The 27,676-nt window shown below is 32.4% G+C and overlaps 2 protein-coding genes across 3 annotated transcripts; one reads left to right on the top strand and one right to left on the bottom strand.

The window, feature by feature from the left end:
* Positions 1 to 2,356: 2,356 nt before the first annotated feature.
* Positions 2,357 to 6,839, top strand: LOC144563377 (F-box protein SKIP23-like). The gene is made up of 4 exons (XM_078312845.1): positions 2,357 to 2,522; positions 2,651 to 2,775; positions 5,226 to 6,357; positions 6,452 to 6,839. The coding sequence occupies exon 3, from the start codon at positions 5,230 to 5,232 to the stop codon at positions 6,319 to 6,321; it is 1,092 nt and encodes a 363-aa protein (XP_078168971.1). The 5' UTR covers positions 2,357 to 2,522; positions 2,651 to 2,775; positions 5,226 to 5,229; the 3' UTR covers positions 6,322 to 6,357; positions 6,452 to 6,839.
* Positions 6,840 to 10,805: 3,966 nt separating this feature from the next.
* Positions 10,806 to 16,207, bottom strand: LOC144562583 (disease resistance protein RGA2-like). Of its 2 annotated transcripts, XR_013514165.1 has the most exons (3): positions 12,318 to 16,207; positions 11,909 to 11,957; positions 10,807 to 11,340 (listed from the first exon to the last, which is right to left on the bottom strand). XR_013514165.1 is itself a non-coding variant. In XM_078311771.1 (2 exons), exon 1 carries the CDS (start codon positions 16,084 to 16,086, stop codon positions 12,337 to 12,339), a length of 3,750 nt encoding a protein of 1,249 aa, XP_078167897.1. In that variant the 5' UTR covers positions 16,087 to 16,207; the 3' UTR covers positions 10,806 to 11,957; positions 12,318 to 12,336. The 2 variants fall into 2 exon arrangements, 1 of the variants encoding a protein (XP_078167897.1); XM_078311771.1 differs by having other exon boundaries at positions 10,806 to 11,957.
* Positions 16,208 to 27,676: the final 11,469 nt, after the last annotated feature.

Raw genomic sequence — 27,676 nt, 5'->3', positions numbered from 1 at the left:
GAGCTATTAATCAAGATATTTAATGGTTGTATGGATAAGTGTCACTCAGAATTTCAAAATAATTTGTTATTTTTTGAACTTCGAAGAAATAGGATATGTACATAGTTGCATGCTTACACTAGCTAGAGCTATTGATAATAACTTCAGTGCTATATAAATTATGTTGATTATTAGTACATTTCAATTGAATAATTGTGTCGACAATGATCTCTATTGGCCGGGAGGGTTAGGAGAGATGAAGAAGACAATAAGAAGGGTATGTTGGTCAATTTAAATTTTCAAATAATTAATTAAAATGTTAATTAATTAAATGGAGATAGAATAAATGATGTTAAATTTTGGTGGGGATATTAGTTATTATGTTGTTTTTATGGGTAAATTGGTAATTTCAAAAATTTGTGTGAGTACACTGAAAATTTTCCCTAATAAAAATGTCTTATTTAAAATGTTGGATTTAGATCAGACGATTGAATGAATGATAAATAGCAGCAACTCTAGAATACTTGCGTCCATTTTTTCAATGATTTACCTTGTTTCTATAATGTATATTGAATTGGGCTCTATTACAAATGAGGGAAATCTTAATTTCTACCATGCATATGTCCATTCTTAAAGCTTCTTCATATAAATACATTTTGTTACATATATAATTCCAAAATATAATCCGATTTTTCATCTAAAAAAAATATTTATTTTCTCTTCCAAGTAAAATATGACATAAATATTTCGAACGTTTATCAATATCAAATAATTATAATTATAAACACGATAGACTAATTTGTGTCAAATTGAAGAACATCTTAATTATCCAATTAATGATTAAAAAAATGTTTAATGACATTTATATTGTATCAAACTTAGCATACATCGATCCCACATGAATAATATAAAAACATGGCCATCATTTTGATTTCTATTTTGCAATGAATTTTGTTTTTGAAAAGGTTTGACAGACGTGGCTGTAAAACAATTTTCAATGAATTTTTCAATGATGTCATATAACATAAATCTAATACCTTAATTAGATTGAAGCTCGATTAATTGCATATGGTTTTCATAGTAGGAAATGGGTTGCAGATTATATTAAAATGGGTTGGTCCAAACAGTTGATTCAAACCGTTCAACGTGATAGATATATTAAAATGTACTTGCAGATTAAATTTTACATTTTTTTATTATTTATTAAGATGGGTACAAAAATTCAATAACCTGAATATAACGATTTTGTTAAATACTTAATAAATAGTAAACAAAATTCAAAAAAAATGTAAAATTTGATATGCAAGCACATTTTAATATATCCATTATGTTGAACGGTTTGGATCAACTATTTGAACTTTGAAAACTTTGTAAATGGAGAGTGTAATTTGGTGTCACCAAAAAAAGGTGTAATTGGATCCCTCATCTCTCTCTCTCTATATATATATAGAGAGAGAGAGAGAGTAAGGCTACCATGCTTTGTAAATTAAAGTAGACGTTTTACTTTGTGCTCATATCTCTAGTTTCAAAGTTCAAATAGTCAATATGAACTTCTCAACATGTTCTTCATATTGAAATGTGATTGCAGACCAAATTTGACATTTTTTGGAAATTTTTTCCTATTTTTTTAGGATTTTTCAAAATCAACGTTTTTTCGAATTTTTTTCCTTTTTTTTAGATTTATTGAAAATTGCTGTTTTTTATGGTCCAGATTTGTCCGAAAAACAACAATTTTCGATAAATCGAACCCAAATCATAGAGTAAAAAACAAGTTGCTCTAGGATACTAACACTATCACATTGGGCGTAGAGAGAATTACCAAAAACCGAGCACGTTATTTCAAGTCTTATGACTTCTCTCTTATTTATGACTTTACAATTTTTGTTATATCCGAGTATACAATCTATGTACTCTCCTCTCTACTGCAATAGCTAGTGCCGAAGCAATGCGAGGCTGGCATCTAGTTTTCTTTGAACCTTGATATCATGAGGAAGGTCACTGAGACCCAAAAATAAATAGGAGCATTTTGCAAAAGTCAAATGTCGTTTGATGCTGTAAATTGGAGATTCGCTATAAGATATGGTAGTCCACGCTTGCCGCAGAGGATCAAGGTATTTCTTGTATGAAATTTTGTATGATAAGTGTTTTTGTTAATCAAATTTCCTTAACAAATCCTATTAATTAAGAGGAGAAGAAGAATACGGATTTTGAAAGAAAGAAAAGAAAAAAGAAAGAAAGAAAGAGTACGAATTAAGAAGATTTTTGTTTAATTTGAGGGATTTAGATTAGAAGAAAGACGTTATAACGGGCTTCATATTTTTATTTTGCACTTTTGTTCAGCCCACTAGGCCCAATTCGTATTTCTTCATGCTTTGCTGTCAATTGTTTAATTTGAGATGTCCGTATTCAATACCTCAAAAATCATATCGGACGGTCGATATGAATTCTCTGTCCCCAACGCTCGTTCGATCACTCTTGCTCTCTACCTCTGACCCTCTCTCTCGCGCGCACACACCGCCGACAAATCCTTGCTCTCTGCTCAGGTAAGCTATCTTTTTGCCAAAATAGATGGATCGTTTAGCAATTTTCTAAACATTGCTTTGCTCTTTCTGATTTCATCACTCAAGTTTCACAAATCAAACACTAATTTCATCTCCATTACTCACACCAGCTCTCCCTCAAAACCCTACAACACCCACGCGGCGACTGGAGCGCCGCCTCGTCCAGGCTGCTGCTGCTCTCGACTCCTCCGCCGCCACTGCTCCACTACCTCCACTATCCTCCTTCAGCACCGAGGTCAGAATTTATTTTTGTTAATATTTATTCAAATTACGAAGAGTGTTCTTAGGGTTTAGGGTTTTGCTTTTTATTTAAATGTTTATTTACGTATAGGGAAAAGTGACAGAACATTTTAGTTTGTGATTTAATTAGTGAAGACTCTTACCCGGTTAATAGCACTGTAGATTTGTATATGATTATCAGTGAACTTGTGTTCATCACAGAAAAATGCTGTTCAGCATTTCTTTGTCCATCTTCTTTTAGTATATTTTTATGTAGCTAGGCTGTAACATTTTGCATGTCATGTACTGTGTCATTTATTGTTAAATTAGCATGATTTTTGGTGAATAAGTTACTAAACTATGCTCATAATTACTCAATTGATTAATAAGTTTTTAAATACTTTCAATAAAAATTGGTGTGAAACCAAAAAATTATCTTTTCATCATATTGATATACATATATATATATATATATATAGAGAGAGAGAGAGTAAGGCTACCGTACATTGCAATGCATAGGCATTTTTGTACATTGGACTATAAATCACCATAATCAAAGTCCAAATAACCGATCCAAATCGTTCATCTTGTTCTCCATATTAATATGTGTTTGGAGACCAAATTTTACATTTTTTGGAAATTTTTTACTATTTTTTTAGATTTATTGAAAATCGTTGTTTTTCAAACAAATCTGGACCATAAAAAAAAGCGATTTTCAATAAATCTAAAAAAATAGTAAATTTTTTGTAAAAAATGTAAAATTTGGTCTCCAATCACATGTTAATATGGAGAACAAGATGAACGGTTTGGATCGGTTATTTGGACTTTGAATCCGGTGATTTATAGTCCAAAGTACAAAAATGCCTATGCATTGCAATGTATGGTAGCCTTACTCTCTCTCTCTCTCTCTCTCTCTCTATATATATATATATATATGGTTGATTGCATCATTATACAAATTCCAATTTTTGAGGGACTAATTGTGTGGGGAGCAAAATAGAAAAATGCTAGACAAGACCATTTATGCAATTATTCTTATGACACAAAACCAATTATACAATGTAACTATTACTGTTGTTGTGAAAATAACCAAACAATACAAGTCAGCCATGTGGCTGCGCCTGTCAAACCTCTTGTCTTCATTCATGCAAATAACAATCACCATCTCTCCTCTGTTTTTTTTTTCTTCTACCTTTCTCTGTTTTTCATGTTTTTCATTTGATGAACCTTTGCAATAGCGTGTCAATACCACTGCAAATATGCTGAGTGGCATCAAATTTATTATGTGCTGGCTTTGATCTCTGCCCAGAAATGATAAATTTATTATGGATTTATGGGTCCTTATTTGAATACTGAATTATTTGTGTTAGCATCAAATGCTTAGACCCCCTCTACACTGTTTGGGCTTTTTAATTGGGAGAACAGGAGAAAAACCTGGTGTTTTAAATGTGTTAAATGATGTTCTTTAGTGTTTTTTGTGTTAAGTGTTGGTCTTTAGTTGCTGAGAACCTTCTTTTCTGTTTGAGTTTTTAATTTGGTTGAAGAAGGATAGAATTACGCTATAATTGTAGTATTAGACTATTAGTCCCTTTCTTAAATGCGGTCAGTTTTTTCCTTTCCTGAACTTCCTTCTTTAGTTGCTGAGAGCCTTTATCTTTTTTTATTGTGCTCTGTTGGATGCCTTTTTTAGTTGAATTTTCGCATATATGAACTATTTTCTTTGTGTTGAACTTCAATAAGTGTTTTTTGGTTGAATTTAGGTTAAGGTCAATCATGCCTTAGTATGTACTGTTCAGGGTTTTCAGTATGACATGGAATGTTTAGAGTTATAAATTGGGGATTCACTACATTTTTGTTTACTGTTATAATATTTGGTTTAGGGTCTTCTGCCAGGTTTAGGTTGAAAATTTGTTCATGTATTATTGAATGAGGAGGGCTAAAATCCCCCTTTGCTTTCATGCCCCAATCATACCCCACATCTTTATCTTCGATTTCAAAGTTCAAACAGACAATCCGTAATTGCTCAACATGATATCCACACTAAAATGTGCTTGGAGACCAAATTTTATATATTTCTTGGAAGTTTTTTACTATTTTTTAAGATGGGTAAGAAATCAGTGTTTAGATGGTCCAAAATTTTCTGAAAACAATGATTTTGTCCCTATCTTAAAAAATAGTAAATTTTTTTCCAAAAAATATAAAATTTAGTCTCGAAGCACATTTTAATGTGGATATCATGTTGAGCGGTTCGCATCGTGTGTTTGGACTTTGAAATCAGAGAGAAAAATATGAGATACGATTGGTGCATGAAAGCAATGGATATCATGTTGAGCTGTTCGGATCGTGTGTTTGGATTTTGAAATCAGAGATAACGATATGAGATACGATTGGTGCATGAAAGCAATGGAGAATTTTAGCCCTCTTATTGAATTATGGAAAATTACAGTATAACATGTATTGTAACAGACTAATGGTGATACCTGGAGAGCGAAGCGGTATTGATGGCGTCCTAAGCTATGAGAGAAACTGGTCTGAACTTCCAGGAGACATTATTCATCTCTTCTCCAAAAAGCTACCTGATATTTCTGATTTCATACGCTTTCGTGCTGTGTGCAAGAGCTGGCAGTTATCAGCCCCAGTCACTGATCCTCCCCCACAACTCCCCTGGCTTCTAGAGATTCATAAAAAAGAACACCATGAAAAGGCCATTGTACGCTTCTACTGCCTCTCGTCTGGTAAAGTTCACACTCTCTCATGTCCGGGTTCCTGGCGTGCCTGGCTCCAGGGCCCTACATGCCGCTATTTACGTGCCTATCACAAGGAAAAGTTTGAGATGTGTCTCCTTAATCCTCTTATTCATTATAAGATCCATGTCCTCCTTAAACCTCTTATTCATGATGAGATCCATGTCCCAGATGTTGTGAATTGCGGTGGGTTCTTCCCCCTCTATATTGGTCCAGATCCAAATGAAGGTGGCGATATTGTCGTTTTATCAGGATATACCAATAAAATGGCTTTTTGGCGACCTAGGGCTGACGATTGGGATTGGGTCTATGTAGAAGGGGTTGGCAAATGCTACAGTGGTAATGCATGTTATATGGGCCAATACTTCAGTAACGACATGGATACTGGCATTACAAATGTTATTGATATTGCAACAAAAAAGTTGGCTTATCAAATCGCACCACCAGAGGGCTTTAACCCTCTAGGAGGCGACACAGTTACGGTCAAGTCAGGAGGAAAGATCCTATTGTTGTTCCAATATGATGATGATGAGCCGTGTCATTTTGATATATACTGTCTTTATTTCGGTGATGGAGAAGGGAAACCTTGTTGGGTGAAAATCACTGATATTGGTGACCAAATGTTATTTCTGCAATATAATTCTGGGTTAGCTTTCTCTGTGAGTAACTTTGCCAGATTCAAAGGGAATTGCATTTACTTCATGAAAAGCGGTCGATATCTTTGTAGATATGACATAGGAGATGGTACAACTGAGGTGCTGCCTTGCCCTTTTGATTATGATTCAGTGATGACTTGGTTTGTGCCTTGTTTGATGTAGCTCTCCGATATCAATTATGCTTGCAGTAAGAGCCAGGTAAGTTTAACTGAGTATTAATTTAGCTTTTTGTTTAATTAGTTAGATGTTCAGTTCAGTTGTTCTAATCTGGCTGCCTTCTTAACTCTTTCAGTGATCAGTGCATTTTCAAGTAATTTCAGTATCACAAATTTACCTACTTTTGTTGGTTTCAAGTACTCAGAGTTAAGGCCAGATTGAGATGCGTTCCTGATATCAATTAAGCTATGAGATCGCTTAAATTTAGGTCGTTACTGATACCGCATAGGTTAATTTTATCTAACTTAAGAGTTATTATGTTTGGATTTATTTTTATTCCAGCTAATATTCTAATATGGTGAAATCTGTTATCTTGTAATCATTCACCATGTTAGGTATTTATTTCCATTTTATATATCTAAATTATGACCTTACATGTTGTATGACCGGCTATGATTTATGAATATGTAGTATGTGGCTGTAATTACTGTTATGTTATTGTTTGTGTATATAATTATTTTTCGCCGAGCACAAAAGTTATGTGAATATAAATATTGTAGTTAGTTTTACCTCTGCTTGGGATTTGAACATAAAATAACTTGTGGTTGTAAAATTTAAGTTCTATATAATTTGGTGGCTATCGTGGTGATCGAAACTTGTCCATTCTCTTTAAAATTAGAAATGGAATTGACATATTTGCAAATCCCGTGATCTGAATGCACATAGTGACAGAAGTTTCGCTTCATTTGGCTCCAATGAAATCTTGTGAAAATTGGTGGGATTCGGTGGGAGTTCATTTGGAACCAGTTTGGCGGGACGACTCCAACTAAGGCAGGAGAATTTATCAGTATGTTTGTGATTTTGTATTTCTTTATATTAGTTTATCGGTTGATATTTTTGTCGATAAATGTCGAATGGTTCTTATATTCACATTAGACAATGAAACGAGGCTGTCTGCTTCAGTATTCTATGCTCATGAGGTACAAAGGAATTAGGAAATAAGAGCAACAAGGCTACTACCGCTGCTAGGGTTTAATTGGAAAGTAGGTGGTGGTATTTATAAAGGACTTTGTTCTATGGGGATAGTATGTATCATATCTAAATATCGAAATATTATTATAAGAATTACTTCAAATCTAGTAAAAAAAAAAGGTAATAAAATGTCTGCGAACATAATACTAAACCGATCCAATCTGAAATTTAAATTTTACTGATTTTTAAAAAGGATTAGATATTTCAAATGGAATATCTACATTAATTAATGAAATTAAAATAAAATTAACTACACACTCTTTACTTAAAAATGACTTTGATTCTTTTGCATTTCAAAATGGCTTCCAACCAGTACCAGTAAACTCAGGTATCGGTGAACTCCATTCTAATAAAAAAGGAACTTTGATTTCATTTCAGTTTTCCTGTAATTAATATTAATTTCATTTCAATCTAAATACGTTGTGACAGGAACAATTAATGAAACAAAAGCAGCATCGTGCTTTGTACGTAGGTTAGTTTGAACTTTTAGGGAATTATCCTTGGCCAAGTAGTTTGAAAATTTCATTAAAGTGTTTTGGCCAATAATTAATTATTGTTCAAGTTTTCCATTGACCGACTTAATTAATTTCCTGCCATAATCATTTCCCCTCGTTGAAAGGTAGGTCCTTATCGTGCATTAGTTATTTTCTCAAAAGCAAATTTGTTAGTTTGCGGGACAGGTACTATATATAGTATAATTATGATAATTTGACTCGTGTATTGATCCAATATTACTGACTGCGGTGGGGGTGTCAACGAACTGGTTTGGTCCGAGCTAGGCCCTAGGTCAGCTTGTTAATGTCTTTGGTATATTTGGTCTTTTTAATTTGTATATATGGGTCCTCATGAAAAAGTAAACAAAATTTGGTATATGAAATGGCAAATAGGATTCATGACTATTCTCCAACTACACTGGTACAACTTTTATTGGTTTATAATTGCTTCAGCTTCCTCCAATTGTACATATACAATTAAGTCAAGAAAGATCTGCATCTTTCTCCACAATTGAGGGGCCTGATCATGCCTCATGAAACTAAATTGCCAAGATTCATCAAAAAAAGACAAGATGTCCAGACCCAAATTTTAACTTCTGGCCAACAAAATTTTAATTGCCATAGGTAGAACATTTATCCAGGAGCAGCAAGAACTGAAATGTTTCACTTATAAGTAATAGACTGGCTTATTATAAAATGGTAAGCTCAATTAGATTTTAGAAACAGTCAAAATGAAATAGGAATTTGTTGCTACCTGTCCATTGTCATTTTTAAAATTAAGTTTCACATGTAGCCTTATAAAACAGAATCTGAAATAAAAATGAGTATTTTATAGACACCTTATAAAAGAAATATAATACCAAGCAATGATCTTTGCCAGTATGCCTTGGTACTGCACAGTACAACACAATGACATAACCATTTACCTCTTTATAATTTTTTAAGGAAAAGAGCAGTGGATATTATCTCTGACACACTAGATTTTCAATCTTTGGCCTCACTTAATTCCTTCTACTGAAATAACATAAACACAACAGCATGTGTCAATAAAAAAATATAGGAGCTTCACATTGTATTTTAACAAGGGTTATATTCCTTCCCCAATTTCTTTTCAACAAAATGACAACTCTTCCTCTCTCTCATTTCTTTACCTATAACTAAGTAAGAAATTATGAATATTTGGAGAAATTTGGAAGAAATTAAGCTTATAGAATCAGAATCAGAATCTACTAACCAAGTTAAAACGAATAACACAAAAAAAAAGATATGGTATGAAACAAGATGGAAATTCGAACAAGAAAAGATAAGTTTTTTTTTATCAAGGTATTGCAGGTAAGTCCAATTTCTTAAATTGAAAAACAGTTCTATTTGAATTAGAAAACATAAAACCAACTCCTTTAAACGAACAAATCAATTTTATAATTGAAAGGTGTACCACCGAATTACTCCTTAAGACAATTATCCATGTATGCAAGGTTTTCCTTGAAGTCGTCTTAACTGGCATTTCTAACAGGCAAAACCATCCAACATCAGGATGGATGAAAGGCATTATATTTTAGTTATTTTAATTTGATTTGGATGTCACTGCACATGCCTTCTTGTAACTTGAATTTCTTTTATTTAGTAAAATTTGACAAGAGGCATTTCAGACTGTCCTTCACAAAAGAAAACATTAAGCTGGACAAAACAATTTTCATCTGAAAAGCATCTCACCAGATGACTCAAAACTATCTCTTCATCAATTGTTACCTCCAGTGATGCCAGGTCAGAACTAAGGGACCAAAAATGTCATGCAATTAATCATGAAAGATATGAAGGAAAAAGTACTAAGTTGTCAATCCAATCATATACTTTTCTCATAATTATTCCAATGAACCTTTCCTACTCTTTGAAATCAGCAAATATTAACACTAATAAAAAATTGCCCCGAACCATTCGAATTTCACGCATAATGTGGGTTCTTAATAGACATTAGGTGTGTGTTTAGCTGAATTTGATAAAGGTCGCACAAATTTGGAGATCTAAACCAAAAAAATCACCAAATCGGGTTACTAATTGTATAGAAGCATAAAAAAACAAAAAGAAATTAGAAGTTATTACTAACCTACACGCAAGGAAGGGCGTAATTTGGTGTCGCAACATTAGATATTACCAGTCCCCAGCTTGGAAAGCGAATCTATATTCAATGAGAGAAAGGAAAAGCTTACCTGGTAAAGGTTGCAGCCACCAAATGTTTTAAATATGGGCTCTATTTTGACATAGATCAACTTTTAGGCCCCGGTACCATCCATCTTTTAGATTTTATTCAGAATTCAATTAAAGGGCTCGTGCTATTGCACCACGTGCATTTCACATAGATCAACTGTTACGCGTCAATTTTACTTCTATGTATAAATTGAGGAGGTTAAATGAGAGCATGCATGATATATGGGGATCTGAATTTTTGATGCAGGACGAAAATTTATATATATGGTCTAAACTATTCTTTTTGTACTTCCAAGGATTGTTGGAGCGATTTATTTTTTGATAGTTAGAGAAGCATAATTAGAGCTAAGACATTTTATTTTCGATCATTTTTCTTATCATATTTTTAATGTGGCAAAAAATATGGGGCAACAACTATGATTTTTGTTTCATTTTACATATTATTTTTAAGAATTTATGCGGCAACAACTATGTGTCCTGACCTAAAGTGAATTGAAATAGAGGTATATGTGGATCTATAGTCTATAATTATCTTAGAATCTCTCAAATGTACGAGTTTTTTGATGAACCTCTCAACTTTTCTTTGGATCATCTTCCACTATATATACTGCTCTTATGCTTCCAAATTTATATATACCCTTGTAATTACTTTTTTGGTTTAGAAAGTTAAAATAAACAAGAAAATGATATTCTTTCTTTATCTTATCACGCTACAAATCTCGACGGAAGCATCTGTGAAAAACACAAGTATACAAAAAAAAAAAAACCAGAGAGAAATTCTCCCTCAAGTACTTAACCAAATAAAAAGACAGAGATGGCATAAATATATATAAAAAGAAAAGAGTGGTAACATGTTCCATTAATTTCTTAATTGTAAAAATAATAAAATAATAATAAGAGTGTTCGGGTTCACACGCGGAAGCACTTCAAGGAGTAATTTCGTCGAACATCTTGCGGACATACACCAATACCCAACCAAATGGAAAAATATGAAAGTTAAACAAAAACCAACTCAAGCAAGCAATCAAGCACAGAAAATAAAGAGACACAAGATTTACGTGGAAACCCTTTCGTGAAAAAACCACGGAAGCACACGGCGCAAATTCACTATATCAAGGAGTCTTTACAATTACAAGCCATTAATACTCACTCCAACACTCTCTTACCATTTCATACACTAATCAGCAAGATTTCCCAGTGACAAACAGACCCACATGAGAAAGTTATTCAGTGCTTGCTATCAACAGGAGAAAAAATGCTGCACCATAGTGTAGACAACAGAATGAATAGCCACCTGAATAATTTGAAGAACACAATTTTCAGAAAATATCAGCTTTGACAACCCTGAGATTATATCACAATCATGAAAAAAATGTGTTAATTTTCAAGTCAACTACCAGCAAAATCAATTTAGGAAAATTATTATTCACCCAGGCAACAACACATGCATGCACTTTTCAGCATTGAGACTAATGCAAATATATTTTTCTAATTTGTAAATGATACCCAGCCATTAAATAAGACTAATGATAGTTTATCCAAAAAATTAATTAATAATTTAGACTCAACTGAAATTGACCCTGCTTTCTAAGCACAAATTGAACCACTGTAAAAATGAGAATTAAGTCAACTACACTCGGAAGTTGTGTTCTAAGTAAAAATATAAAATATAACAAAATGATTTTATACAGTCCATATGACCAAAATCTACGGCCATATCAGTAAATTTCATGCCTGGTTAAACCTCAATTTCTAACAGCGGAACATATTTTGCAATTTACACAGTGGTAATATAATTTTCAGATTTGAACTTCAAAAATGTCAAAGTAGATATCTAAAGAAGTGTTAAATCAAATACATACTGTTTTGGTCACTTTCAACTGATAAATCAGCGGCCCCAACTCCACGTCTCTACAAAAGAATGTACAAATGAAAAGAAGTTAGTCCAATTTAGTCCAATTTAGCTAATTCAGATACTTTAACATTTTATTGTATAACAAATTCCAGGTTAGACCCGGACTGAAGTTGGCCAAATAATCAGAGCAACCGTAAGCAGAGCATTCGGGTGCACAAATTATATTGATTCCATGTAACAAGTTAAATATGAATCACAATATGACAAATGCCGTATCAAGTACTGGATTTCACCACCAAAGTTACTAATTTTTCCTACATTTATAATTTGCTACGTGAGAAGATTCCTCTGTCTTACTCTAAGAAATATGATAGAATGAGATGATTCAAAATTATAATAGCAAGGAGAAAATGTACCTCACAAATGGTGATATCTTTAAGATCGCACTGACGAACAAGGGATACTGCATGATGGAATCAACCGAGTTAGGTCTCCTATTTTGCTGGATCGACCCCCTTCTTCAATATATAGATCTGGGATCTCAGAGATTAGGTGCCAATACTTGCCGTGCTTTTGCAAGAGGGGACACCCCCTGATTCTTACGCTCCTTAATCGCTGTAATAGTCCTTCTGGAAGGATCCTTATTTTGGGGCACTCAGTTAATATAAGGGTCTTGAGTGATTCAAGACCTTGCATCCCTTCTGGCAAAGATTCTAGGTTGAAGCAATCCTCAATATAGAGAGATTCAAGAGCAATTAGGCATCCTATGCTTGACGGTAAGGAGTTCAAACTTTGAAATGAACTAATTATTAGCTCTTTGAGACCCACCAAACTACATAACCATTCTGGTAAGCTTTCTAGCTTTACGCAACGAGACATGTTCAAACTCTCAAGAGAGCTTGGCAGTTTGGGAACTTCAACCACTTTCGGGCAAGAATTTATAGAAAAATGTTGAAGTTTTGGCAGTAGGACTTGCCTTGTCGACATCTCTACAAGTGGCTCCGATAATGATCCGATAAAGTTCCTGCAACGGAAAATACTTATTCTTTGTAAGTATATGAGATTACTGAGCTCTTCCTCCGGCCAAAAGGTAAGGCTATCACAATTTGAGATATAAAGATTTTCAATAAATCTGAAGCATTTCCACAACCATAAAGGTGAGTTGGATGGAATAGATGAGCAAAAAAAGTTGCCATCACTGATAGATACTTCTCGAAGAGCTGTTGCATTAACATCAACACTCAGCTCTGCACCTTCTCTTCCATCTGTTGGTGGTATGATGTGGTTGAATCCTTTGATAGTTAAATTCTCGAGAGACACCCAAGGTTTAAAAGAGAGAGTTTTATCTGCATTATTTTCCCTTCCACCTCTACTTTCAAGGGTGAGCATGCGGATAGTTGTTAATCTACTTACAGAGCACGATAGTGTTTGGTTTTCTTCAATTGTCATTTTTTCCAGTAAAGGCGCGATAGGTATGGCAGTTAGCTTGGGACAATGAGTGATCAGCAGCTCAGTTAGCACAGGAAAAATCAGTGATGTCTTTTCCGAAACATCACCTTCACACCAACAATCCAAATTTGACATGTCTTCTAAAATCAAGGATTTCAGTGATGGAAAAGTTATGGGTGCATCTTCACCACCTTTAGCACTCATAAATACACCACAACAAAGATGCCTCAAATTATCCATATAAGCTATGTACAAGGTTTGAAGAAGAGGTAGCATATACAATGGTGGTACACTGGTGCACGACTTACAATCAATGATACATAATTTTACTAGGTTTTCCAGCATTTGATACTCTGTCATCCAGACAGGAAAATTGCATCCTCTGTATGCATCGATTTGTAGAGTTTTTAACTTATTACAAGGTTTAAGTGCATCCAACACCTCAAGATCAAGAATCACTGCCTCTGAGCCCCGAAATACAGGTCTTGCATTGCTCGGCAATCCCCAACATAGCTCCAAGTGCTCCAAATTTTGTTTAGAAACCATATTTGCTTCTCTTGCATCTCTAGCATCTTGTATTTCCCTTAGATTATAGATACGTAGTCCACCCCCTAGATTTAAGTTCTTGAGTTCCCCAATTCTATTTTGTACTCCAGTTCCAACTACGTAATATGTTAATGTCTGTAAATATTGTAGTTCTCCGAGGCTTGGTGGCATGCACTTCAATTCAAAACAATAATTCATGTAGAAATGCCGAAGGCTCTTCATATATCTCATTCCTTCTGGTAGTTTTGAAAGGCTTGTACAATCATAGAGACTAAGGGTTTGCAAAAGATAGAGTGTGCTAATTGTTTCAGATATTGTTGTCAAATTCCACACCGAAAGCTCGAGATATCTGAGGTGCATCATAGTTCTCAGGGTTGTCATATTTTCAATAGGGTTTCTACACATGTCTAGTATTCGTAAGAAGTTAAATTTCACATATCCAACATCTTCCACATCATAAAATTCTCTCCTTGTAGATAAAATGAGACTACGAGTAGTAGGAAAGCATTTAATGGCTACATTAATTTCCATGGGATTTCCCAATAAGATATGTCGCACATTGCATTTGGGTGTATTCTTCATTTGTAATGGTCCCACAATAGAGAGGCATTCATCTCTCATCACAGATTGTGCAAGATCGTGCATAAGATCATGCATTTTGCACGTGGTTTGAGAGGAGGAAAATCTATGTCCCATACTAATGTATGTGGTTTGTAAGTAAAATCCACTGCATGGGTCACAACAAACTTTCTCAACATTTTGGAAGAAGGACCTCAAAGCCAACTCATTAAAGATATCACTACCCGACATTTCAAGACCTCCCGACCCGTCAGATGGAATAAATCCATGGGCCAACCAATACTGCACCAATTTTTCTTTTTCCATCACATAATCCTTTGGAAATATTGCACAGAAAGCAAAACATTGCTTCATGTACGAAGGCAAGTGGTCATAGCTTAGCCTCAATACTGACAAAACACCACCATCAACATTAGCATGCTTATTTTCCCATATCATGCTTTGTTCAAGCACTGCTAACCACTGACCTACCTCATTTTTATAGCTCATTAAGCTACCAAGTGTTTTAATGGCTAGCGGTAGTCCCTGACAATTCTTGACCAATTTTTTTCCAATTTCAACAAGCTCTTCGCATTCTCCTACTCTCATACCAAAGGCCCTTCTATGAAATAATTTCCATGAATCCTCCTCATTGAAGTATCCCAAATTATATTTCGGTATTGTACCCATTACATCTGCCACTATGCCGCTCCTCGTGGTAACAAACACAACACTCCCTGAATCACCGCAGTTCAATAGATTTTTCAGTTGTTCCCACTTGTCTCCATTTTCATTCCAAACATCATCCAATACAAGAAGATACCGCTTGCTGTGTATCTCTTCACGTAAACGCTTCTGGAGCAACTCCATGGTACGGGGAACTTTGCAGTCCTTTTGAACTATTGTGTCAATGATCAATTTTGTTAGAGCTCCAACATCAAATTCCTCTGACACACAGACCCATACGAGTAATTTGAAGTGGTCTTTTACCCTTGGGTCGTTGTAGACTAGCTGGGCAAGGGTGGTTTTTCCGAGCCCTCCCATCCCAACTACTGGCAAGACCATGAGATTCTCACTCGGACACACCTGAGTCAACAAGGTCACTAATTTTTCCTTATCGTCTTCCCTCCCTACAATCTCAGATTCAATTACGTAAGAATGGGTTTCAACATGCTGAAGAACACGCCCTTGCCGACCTAGAACAAATTTGAACCTCTCCATCTCAGTGACCAGCTCATCAATCCTTCCCACAACCTTCTTCAGCTCTCTACTCATCTTGTACCGAAACAGAACTGGATTTTCAACAGAGAAAAAACCACTTACTTTACCGAAACATAAGTTATGGCCGCGTGCCACAGCATCCCGGCGCAGCTCCTCATAACAAAACTCATCAAGAACGTTGTCAGCATCGTAGGCTGCTGATTTGAGCTCGGCCAGCCAGGATTTCACAGACGGTTTAGCATCCCCTTGCTCCTCAGCATCGGTAAGTACGTCCTGTACAGCGAGCAGCTTGCGGTGGAGTTTCTTGCGCTGGTCATCAATGCCCCACATCTCACCCATCCGCTTCACCAGTGGATCTGCTGATTTCCGCATCACAATTGGGATCAGAGATGATAGCAACAGGTCTGCCATTGCTGATTTGGAAATTGGAAGTATCTCAGAGTAAAAACTAAAAGGCTTAAGCTAGAAGAAGAAAAGATTGTTGGAAGAAAGATGAATTGAGAAATTGTATGAGCGAGAGATTGAGTTTGGAGAAACAGAGTGAAAGACAGAGATGGAGAGACAATAGTAGCTTTCCCGTAGAATAGATGCAGAGGAGATGAGAAAGTAAAAAAGTCGAGTTACACACCATTTTTATTGGTAATCATATTCTTTGTGGCAGGCACAAACTAAACATCATATGTAACAATTCATTAATAAGTGTAAATACCTTCAGAAAAACTTAATTACACTGTCAGTGACCCGGTACACAAATTGTTCTTTCGGAGAAGCACTGTGTAATCAAAAATAAATTGGGGGTACTATTGTTCCCTCTGAAGTGCTTATTTTTATTTTATCAGTTTGAAATGTTGAAATCTTATTTTATCAGATTCTACGTACACCAAATTCTCATTATTTAATAAATTTGTTTTTACAAATGATCATTATATTAAACTTTCGGCAATAAAAATTGTAAATACTAGATTACTGTGTATTTCATTAGAGTATGACTTCTTAAATTAAATATTTTATTGTTTATTTTAATTAAAAAATTCCAGAAAATATCAAATCATGAAGTAGATTGGTCTTAAGAGTTTGATTTTACAAATAAAATGTATTACTCTTGCTTGAGTTTATATACTACATGAGTTTAAAAATTTATAAATTTTATGTAGAAAATGCATGACTCATGAAGTAAATTTGTTCTAACGATTTGATTTTATCGTTCCGATAGGTTTCGAGATAGTATTACGGCAAGTCACTATACTATTGATAACACGCCAACTAAACTATATACATGTTTATTTTAATACCCCCAATTATAAAAATTATATCTCCAATAATGATTTCTATAAAAAAAATTCTTAAGTTTTCCCTTTTCAAATTACAACCGACATTTTATTTTTACCCCATTAAAAATTATTTTAATAATAATAACCAAAGTTTACCAACAATTTTAAAAATAGCCCACCCGTGGAAATTTTCCACGGGTTGGAATTTTAATTCCATCTTTTTTTTTATAAAACAGAAATTTGTTTTTATTTTTTATTTTTTGTATTAAAATATTAGAAATGTTGTATATATTTCTTTGAAAATAGATGAAATACAATATAATTTGATTTATTAGAAAGACTGTAACAAATAACCCGGATCAATATTTTTCAGGTCGGATTTTTCGCGACTGTAAGAAAAATTAATATATTTTTGTATGTGTTATTGGAAAAAAAAAATGCTTAGATTCTGAGTTATTGATCCCGGTTCAAAAGTCACTTCTATGTAATATAGAAAATATTCTGATTCTTCTAGGACATTTAATTTATAAAAAGTTGTATCTATTTTGAGAATTCTTTTTGAATAATAATTATTAAATAACTTAAAGTTTTTGTTTTTTTCAAAAATAGATACAACTTTCCATAAATTAAATGTCCTAGAAGGATCACAATATTTTCTAGATTACATAGAAGTGACTTTTGAACCGGGATCAATAACTCAGAATCTAAGCATTTTTATTTTTTTCCAATAACACATACAGAAGTATATTAATTTTTCTTACAGTCGCGAAAAATCCGACCTGAAAAATATTGATTCGGGTTATTTGTTACAGTCTTTCTAATAAATCAAATTATATTGTATTCCATCTATTTTCAAAGAAATATATCCAACATTTCTAATATTTCAATACAAAAAATAAAAAATAAAAACAAATTTCTGTTTTATAAAAAAAAAATGGGAATTAAAATTCCAGCCTATGGAAAATTTCTACAGATGGAGTATTTTTAAAATTGTTGCTAAACTTTGGTTATTATTATTAAAATAATTTTTTAATGGGATAAAAATAAAAATGTCGAAAATTATAATTACATAAATAGATTTAAATATCTACGATTAAAATTTCAAGATAAATAATTGTAGAGGACATGAACCATCCTTGGAATAAAGCCACCGATTAAAGACAAAAAGCTACCAGTAAAGTAATGGATTATATCTTTAAGAATAAAGCCAAGGATTTGCTTGTCTGCCACTAACAAAAGAGAATTTTTTTTACTATTTATTAAGTATTTTTGAAAATTGCTGGTTTGCTGTGAACAGTAAAAAATAGTAAAATTTTTTGGACCATCAAATCAGCGACTTTCAAAATTTCTTAACAAATAGTAAAAAAATTCCAAAAAATGTAAAATTTGGTCTCCAAGCACATTTCAATATGGAGAACAAGTTGAACGGTTCGGATCGACGTTTTGAACTTTAAAATCGCAAAATATGAGCATAAAGTAAATTAATCGCTTTACTTCGCAACTCACCATAACCCAACACACACACACACACACACACACACATATATATATATTGTACTATTTATTAAGATAGGTACAACAATTCAATGGTATGAATATAGTAATTTTGTTAAATACTTAATAAATAGTAAAAAGAATTCAAAAAAATGTAAAATTTGATTTGCAATCAGATTTTAATATATCCATTGTGTTGAACAGTTTGGATAGACTATTTTAACAGTTTGAATCGACTATTTCAACTTATGCATACGATCATCAAGAAGAAAGTTACCCTGTGATGGTTACACTTACACATGATCATGATTGAGTAGGTCTGACAATTAATTCTTAGGACCATGCATCATGCATATATATATAGGGGCGTATTCAGAATTTCGGTCAGGGATAGGCACAAAATATTAATAACAGTAATTTTTTTTTTTTGGTGAATCAGAGCGAAGTAGCGATAGAGATCTAAAAAAAGTCATAGCACAATCGAATATATCACGGCACAACACAGTCCCATCACGGCACGACGCACAACATGATACATGTGCATATCACGTGTTGTAACTCGCGTGTCTCGTGCCGTGACTATTCATGTAACATGATCATCTTTCAAAAATTTGGCACAACACAGCATGTCACGCAAAAGATTTAATCACGACACAACACATAATCACATATAATTAGAACCGTTAGATAAGCTTATAGATGTCAAATTCAAAGACAGATCCTGATTAATGTGATGTTGGGAGAGTGGGAGTCCAGCCTGACCCCAAGGGGACGACTCGGTCAATAATGAGCAATATTTTCTCCGTTTCCAAGAAAACGGACAGGTCCAGTTAACTTTAAAAGCTGAGGTGATTGATTTCTCCAGTGCCTCGGTAATTCGGAGGAAATGAAGCATATGTTAATTATGTAAACTGTGAACCTGTGAAGGCGCGTGGGGTCCACTCTGAACTCTGAAGGCGACGACTGAGACTTGAGAGACTGCTCGCCGTTTGGAATTGTCGGTCAACAAAGCTTTGTCTTTAATCGTAAAATTTCTTAATTTAACTCCATTTCAGAAGAAAGGATAAGTCCAGTTTCTCTCTAAAAACACATGTATGTGATTGGTTTCTCTTTCTCCAGTGCTGGTTACTTAGTAGAAAACCAAGAAAATGAGCCCAAGAGACAGCGAGGGAGGGGACCCATCTATGGAGACAAAAGATTGTGGTAGGGCCCCTATAAGAAAGATTGTGGAAATTTACCCTTCATTTATAAATGTCTGATACTATTTTGTTATTTCATGATTGATAAATGATAATGATTTTGAGAAACATATTTTGTACATTAAGTATTTAGGTTTTGAGTTTGGGTTTGTAAATTTTCTGGAATTTATTTTAGTTTATTCGTGATTTTAAGAAATTTATTTTAGTTTAGAGGAGTTCATGCATGCTAAAAATAAGGAATTAAGGGTACGTAATGTACACATGCGGTGAGTTCATGCATGTATGTTATAAGTCAATATATATATATATATAGAAGGAGGGATCCACTTACAATATTTGAAAGTTACAACATCTTACAACAATTTAGTTTTGTGATTTTTTAAGTGGAAACAGTCGATTCAAACCGTTCAAAATGTATTCTCTACTCAAATGTGTTTGAACATCAAATTTTACATTTTTTTTTAATTTTTTACTATTTATTAAGTACTTTACAAAACTGCTATTTTCAAGTGGTCCAAAATTATCTAAAACAACTATTTTGTAAAATACTTAATAAGTAGTAAAAAAATTCAAAAAAAATTTAAAATTTGATCTCCAAGCACATTTTGATACAGATTACATGTTGAACGGTTTGGATCGACTATTTCGACTTTAAAAATAGTCAAACTAAATTGTTGTAAGATGTTGTAACTTTCAAATATTATAAGTGGATCGCCCCTCGATATATATAGAGAGGAGGGTTAAAATGCACCCTCTCTTTTGTGCTCCTAACGTGTACCCTCTCCTCATATCTTCATTTTCAAAGTTTAAATAGTTAATTTGAACCTTCCAACGTGTTCTTCATATTAAAATGTGCTTGGAGACCAAATTTTACATTTTTTGAAAAAAAATTTCTATTTTTTCAGAATTTTTGAAAATCATCACTTTGTTGAATTTTTTATTATTGTTTAGTTTAATTAAAAATTCTGAAAAAATAGTAAAATTTTTAACAAAATATAATATATATATAGAGAGAGAGATAGGCTAATATCAAGGTTCTAAATAGCGATTATAGCGGCATAGCGGGGAGACAAAAAAAAAGCTATTGCGAATAGCGTAGCTATAGCAGAAGCTATCATACATAGCGATTTTCCCTTTTCAAACTTTATATTCTATATTTCTACTAATTATCAACATAATCAATATTAGAGAATTGATGTAACAACTAAATAACAACTAATCTAAGTCTATATTTTTTATCAATTATGCAAATAAGAAGGAAAAAAATCTAAAAAGTAACATTATTTAATAGTTTATACTTTATAGTATTACATATTATAATAGACAAAGAGCAATTAATTTTATAAGGTAAATGAAGTCAATATACATATTTAAACATTTTATATATTATAATAATAATTAAAATCAGCTTTAAATTGAAATGAACGATAATAATTTTACAAATTAATACTATGAAAAGAGTAATCAAAATGAAGAATTAGTATTTGAACATTTCTCAATATAGAATGATAGAATAAATCACAAATAAAAATGGAGGCATATAATTTGGTTTAGTGTACTTATCGTAGAAGACTATGTAGCATTAGAAATAAGAATAGAAGTACAGAAGTCCATATAAATTGCAAAAAAAAACCCATGTAGCATAGCGGTAGCTATAGCGGGTCTCATATAGCGGTAATAGCGGTCAGCTATTATAGCTATAGCGGTCGTAGCTGAGTTAACACAATTTTATCTTATAGCTTAGCATTTATGGTCCGGAAAAGCTATAGCTAGCTATTTAGAACACTGGCTAATATAAAATCGATTGTTCCTAGCCTCCCATCCAACCAAGTCATTTTTCGATTTTTAAAGTCCAAATGATCGATCCAAACCGTTAGATGTGATCTCCATATTAAAATCTGCTAGGAGACCAAATTTTACATTTTTTGGAATTTTTTTTACTATTTATTAAGCCACTTTGAAAATTGCTGATCCAACAGTGGCTTAACCCAACAGTAAAATCAGAAACTACCGTTGGATCAGCGATTTTCAAAGTGGCTTAATAAATAGTAAAAAAATTCCAAAAAATGTGAAATTTGGTCTCCTAGTAGATTTTAATATGGAGATCACATCTAACGATTTGGATCGATTATTTGGATTTTAAAAATCAGAAAATGACTTGGTTCCACGGGAGGCTAGGAACAATCGATTGTATATTAGCCTCTCTCTCTCTCTCTTTGTATATATATATATATATATATATACAGTAAGGCTACGGTGCTATGGGTTGCATAGAGGGCTACAGTGCTACGGCTCAATATTCGAGTTTTTTTAATTCTAACAGTCAATCTGAACCGTTTATCTTGTTCTCCATATTAATAAAATACTCTTTTATTAATTCTAATTGTTTTTGTTTGAAGGCTATATACATCAAAACATCCAAATAAACACCAGCAAATATGAAAGCAAAATTTGATATCATAGGTAAACACAGGTAACCAATGCAAATTTCCTACTAATAAGTTACAAGAATAAGAGAATAATTGCTTTCTAGCCATTATCTATCCTTATGTGGGGAACATACAAAAAGTTCAAAAGTTAGTCTTTCTTTATTTCTAAACTTAGACACGATCCAAAGTATCCAATCACTTTGCTAAAAAACTGTGTCAATCTAATATACCTTCTCCCCTTCCATTAGTTATCCTCTTCTTCCTCTCCTTGCGCTGAGTGCATCAGAACAAATTGTTTTTCTTTGGCGCATTCTAATGGGCATCGGAACAAATTGGAAAGCATTTCGATTTGCGTTAAGATTTGTGCGCACTTGATCCGCACAAATCTTGACATGATCGAACATCTGCAACACAACCTGAGCAATATTTGAGGAGTAAATAGTTATGCTACTTGATTTTTTATTTTTTTAATTTTGGTATCACACAATGAATATTTGAAAAAAAAAAAAAATGCCTGAATCATGGGATGGAATGCCATGCATTGTTTGCTTCTGTGAGGCCAAATTATAAGCGCCTCAAATTAAGGTACTTGCATAATTATAAAAATACAACACTCAAGGAACTATTTTACACTAAAACAAATCCATAAAAGCTATCAATTATCCTTGATTTGGAGGAAAAAAAAAATATAAACCATAAATAGATAAACATGCTAAAAGGCACAGAGGATTCTAAAAAAATTAAAGTTGCTTCATATTTCTTAAGATACTTCATTTCCTTTTTCAAAATCTCATGTATTGAATTAAACCAACACAACTTGAACTTTAATAATTATTTTCAAAATACTAATACTGTAACCATAAAATTATGCTAAATTAAGAAATAATAAACTGTAAAATCATTTGAGAAATAGAAAATATTTGTGAGTTGGTTAGTTCCATTGACGTCTTACTATTTTTTTTTTTCATTTGGAAGAGACTTGTTTTTGGTATGGCATCTCATTGGGATGCCATACTAAATTATTGCTTTCTCACTTTTAAAAATAATATAGAAATATTCTTATTTTTAATTATTAAAATTTTTCTATTTATTATGAATAAAAATTTTCGAAAATAGAGTGTCCGTTGAATTAGTTTTAACCCAAGCAATATTTTAGATACAAATTCAATAAATATTGACATTCATAATCCAAAATCATTTCTTTCCTATTAAAACCAATATGTTTGCAATACTTAGTTCATTTTTTTCTTAATTAATATTCAGTTTGGTTCCTTTATATAATTAGTGTTGTTCTGTTCATCTATAATAATTTAATTCAATGTTTATTTTTCCCTAACAGAATAAATTGTTCTAATTTTTGAAAGCAACAACAGAATATAGGTAACCATGACCATGAATTTATACTTGAAAAAGAAAATACTATTCATCTCTGCTGCTCAGCACATACTATAATTCTAACAATTACCCTTTGAGAAAATTAGTAATTATGAAGTGTTGTACTTGTCTTGCTCTATTGCTCTAATTGAATATTTTTTGGATAAATATTCAATTAGGGAATTACAGGATTCGGATGGACATAATAAAAATGTCTTATATATTTAGAATGTTGGATTTAGATCAGACGATTGAATGAATGATAAATAGCTGCAATCTAGAATATATATACATGCGTCCATTTTTTCAATGATTTACCTTGTTTCTGTAATGTATATTGAATTGGGCTCTATTACAAATCAGGGAAATCTTAATTTCTAGCATGCATATGTCCATTCTTAAAGCTTCTTCATATAAATACATTTTGTTACATATATAATTCCAAAATATAATCCGATTTTTCATCTAAAAAAAAATATTTATTTTCTCTTCCAAGTAAAATATGACATAAATATTTCGAACGTTTTTTTTATTACTGTTCAAACCTCACAACATTTATCAATATCAAATAATTATAATTATAAACATGATAGACGAATTTGTGTCAAATTGAAGAACATCTTAATTATCCAATCGATGATTAAAAAATGTTTAATGACATTCATATTGTATCAAACTTAGCATACATCGATCCCACATGAATAATATAAAAACATGGCCATCGTTTTGATTACTATTTTTCAATGAATTTTGTTTTTGAAAAGGTTTGACAGACGTGGCTGTAAAACAATTTTCAATGATGTCATATAACATAAATCTAATACCTTAATTAGATTGAAGCGAGATTGCATATGGTTTTTCGTAGTAGGATTCAACAAATACGAAATGGGTTGGTCCAAACAGTCGATCCAAACCGTTCAATGGATATATTAAAATGTACTTGCGGATTAAATTTTATATTTTTGTTTTTTACTATTTTTAAGATGGGTACAAAAATTCTATGGTCTAAATATAGCGATTTTGTTAAATACTTAATAAATAGTAAAAAAATTCAAAAAATATGTAAAATTTGATCTGCAAGAACATTTTAATACATTCATTATGTTGAACGGTTTGGATCGACTATTTGAACTTTGAAAACATTTGTCATTTATTAATACAGGATATTTTTTCCTTCTTCTATATTCTTTTGAGCTTGTAACTTCACTTATACTGGTCGAGATGAGAATTTTTCAATACGAATATTATCCGAAATTTTTATTAATAGCATAAAAAATAAATGAACCAAAACATCCATTTTGGAGGAATTCTATATTTATTCGGGCTGATAAGCTAATCTGCGGCCTATTTATGAGGGATTACATGTTTGCAAACATGCCACAGAGTGAAAATGGAACTGGAATGGATTGGAGTCGGAGCAATGGAAATGAAGTTGAATTTGAAATTGATTTTCAGAATGAGAACATGCATATTTGCAATTACATTTTTTCAGTCTTTTTTTCAGAAATGCTGTTGTTTATTCTGTCTTTATTCAGTTTTTTTTTTTTTTTTTTTTTCTGATTTTCTAAATACATACTGATAAACAGATGCAGTTACTGGTATGGCACTATTTTTTTAGCACAAATGGCTCTAGTTGAGCTTGTATCAAAAGGTTGTAATATGTTGTGGGCTAATGCTGCCTATAATATGGTGTGAGCTAATGCAACTATCTGGCAGCAACTGCCATTAAATTTTCAAAAAATAAATAAAATAAATAAATAAATACCAATGTGGTATCTCTTTGTTTTCACTAAATTGATCCAATTGTCTTTTGGTGGAAATAACATTTATTCATAATTTTTATTTTTAGGGACTGAATTTTATGGGGCGCCGAAGTTTAATGTCTTCAATTTGGGAGGTCTTTCATTAGTTTTTGCTGGAGGATGAATAACTTGTAAAATAATAAGTATGCTGATGTAACCAGTTTCTTTTGTTTTCTTTATTTTTTATTTTTTTATTTTTGGTTCTTCTTCCTTTACTTATCTTTTTTTCTCTCTCTTCTTTTTACATTTTATTTCAGTAAGACCTGAATACTATTGGTCTATTTACTATTTTTTTGTTATTTTCTAAAGGCTTTACTCTCAAATGACTATATTACTACCTCATCAAGAGGAGGGTTCAAATGTCTCTATTTTTTGTGTCTCCAACATATCTCCATTTTTAAAAACTTAAATAACTCAAAATTTAAATTTAAAAATTCAAAATAAAACTGTTGGATATAAACTACATCATTTTATCTATGCATGTGTAAAAAATTATGGCATTTCAACTTTGTTTTGATTGTCATTTTGAGCTTGTAAAAATGTATATTAATGTAGATAATTTCTAGACGTTGATTTTTAAACTTATTAATTCACATAAAAGCAAAATCGAAATGTGATAATTTTTTAATGAGCACATAGAGAAAATAACATATATCACATCTAACGGTTTTATTTTGACGTTAAGTTTTAAACTTTTGAGTTATTTAAGTTATTAAAAATGAAAGCATGACCGAGACACACAAAATGAAGGCATTTGAACCCTCTACTATCAATTACCTTGTATAGTTTGAACTGTGTCAGACATTACTGGTATCTCAAACTTGTTGCCATGCTATGTCAAGAAATTAAATGTATAAGATCTTTTTCAAGCACCAAAGTTGTAGAAAATGTTTCAATCAAACAAGTTTGTAAAATGATTCGTCATCAAATTCTAATATAAATTGATTTGAAATTTAAATTAAATGATATATATATATATATATATATATATATAAAAGAAAATGGTTGATCTTACTAAAACAAAGGAAGGCTCATATTTTTCTTTTTTATGAACAGGCATACATTTTGCATTTTCTAAGAATTAATCATCCAACGAACTAGCATTACAAATTAAAATTTATTTATTTAGTAGATCCAATTTATAAATTAAGAGTAATAACTTATAAATTAAAACCTTTCCCTTCCCTTTTCATTTTATTAATTCGGAGTTGGTTAGTTTTGAACTTGGTGCTGTACATTTTCTTATATTTGTTTGCTTAAACTCTATTTCATCAATTAAAGACCTTCGTCCCTAATTTTTTAAGATAACTTTGCCTCTCATTTGTTTTCCCCATACGTTCAAATTAGGGACCATCCGTACAGTGCCATATATCCGTACGGTTCTCTTTATCCGGAAATTGCTGCGAACTTGCCTTTAGACCATGTAACGCAAAAACCACAGCGTAGGAAATAGGAAATACGTGCCGACACTCATAGTTGAGGATTAGATGTGCTGTTACCTGTTAGTGTGGAAAAAATGGCACAGCGGAGCCGGTTCCGTGCTGTAACAAAGTCATTTTCTGATTTTTAAAGTCCAAATGATCGATCCAAACCGTTAGATGTGATCTCCATATTAAAATCTGCTAGGAGACCAAATTTTACATTTTTTTGGAATTTTTTTACTATTTATTAAGCCACTTTGAAAATCGCAAATCCAACGGTGACTTAACCCAACAGTAAAATCAGAAGCTACTTTTGGATCAGCAATTTTCAAAGTGGCTTAATAAATAGTAAAAAACAAATCCAAAAAATGTGAAATTTGGTCTCCTAGCAGATTTTAATATGGAGATCACATCTAATGATTTGAATCGATCATTTGGACTTTAAAAATCAGAAAATGACTTGGTTGCACGGAAGGCTAGGAACAATCGATTGTATATTATTAGCCTATCTCTCTCTCTCTCTCTCTCTCTCTATATATATATAGTAAGGCTACGGTGCTATGGGTTGCATAGAGGGCTACAGTGCTACGGCTCAATATTCGAGTTTTCAAAATTCTAACAGTCGATCTGAACCGTTCATCTTGTTCTCCATATTAATAAAATACTCTTTATTAATTCTAATTGTTTTTGTTTGAATGCTATATACATCAAAACATCCAAATAAACACCAGCAAATATGAAAGCAAAATTTGATATCATAGGTAAAGACAGGTAACAAATGCAAATTTCCTACCAAGAAGTTACAAGAACAAGAGAATAATTACTTTCTAGCCATTATCTATCCTCATGTGGGGAACATACAAAAAATTCAAAAGTTAGTCTTTCTTTATTTCTAAACTTAGACACGATTCAAAGTATCTCATCACTTTGCTGAAAAACTGTGTCAATCTAATATACCTTCTCCCCTTCCATTAGTTATCCTCTTCTTTCTCTCCTTGCGTTGAGTGCATC

Source organism: Carex rostrata, chromosome 12, assembly GCF_964058835.1.
Source record: "Carex rostrata chromosome 12, lpCarRost1.2, whole genome shotgun sequence".
Lineage (NCBI taxonomy): Eukaryota > Viridiplantae > Streptophyta > Magnoliopsida > Poales > Cyperaceae > Carex > Carex rostrata.
Note: the sequence above shows the minus strand (reverse complement) of the source record. Positions and strands in the feature narration are given on the sequence as shown.

Coding starts and splice junctions, on each gene's coding strand:
- LOC144563377 (XM_078312845.1), top strand. CDS start 5,230: ATGGTGATACCTGGAGAGCGAAGCGGTATTGATGGCGTCCTAAGCTAT.
- LOC144562583 (XM_078311771.1), bottom strand. CDS start 16,086: ATGGCAGACCTGTTGCTATCATCTCTGATCCCAATTGTGATGCGGAAA.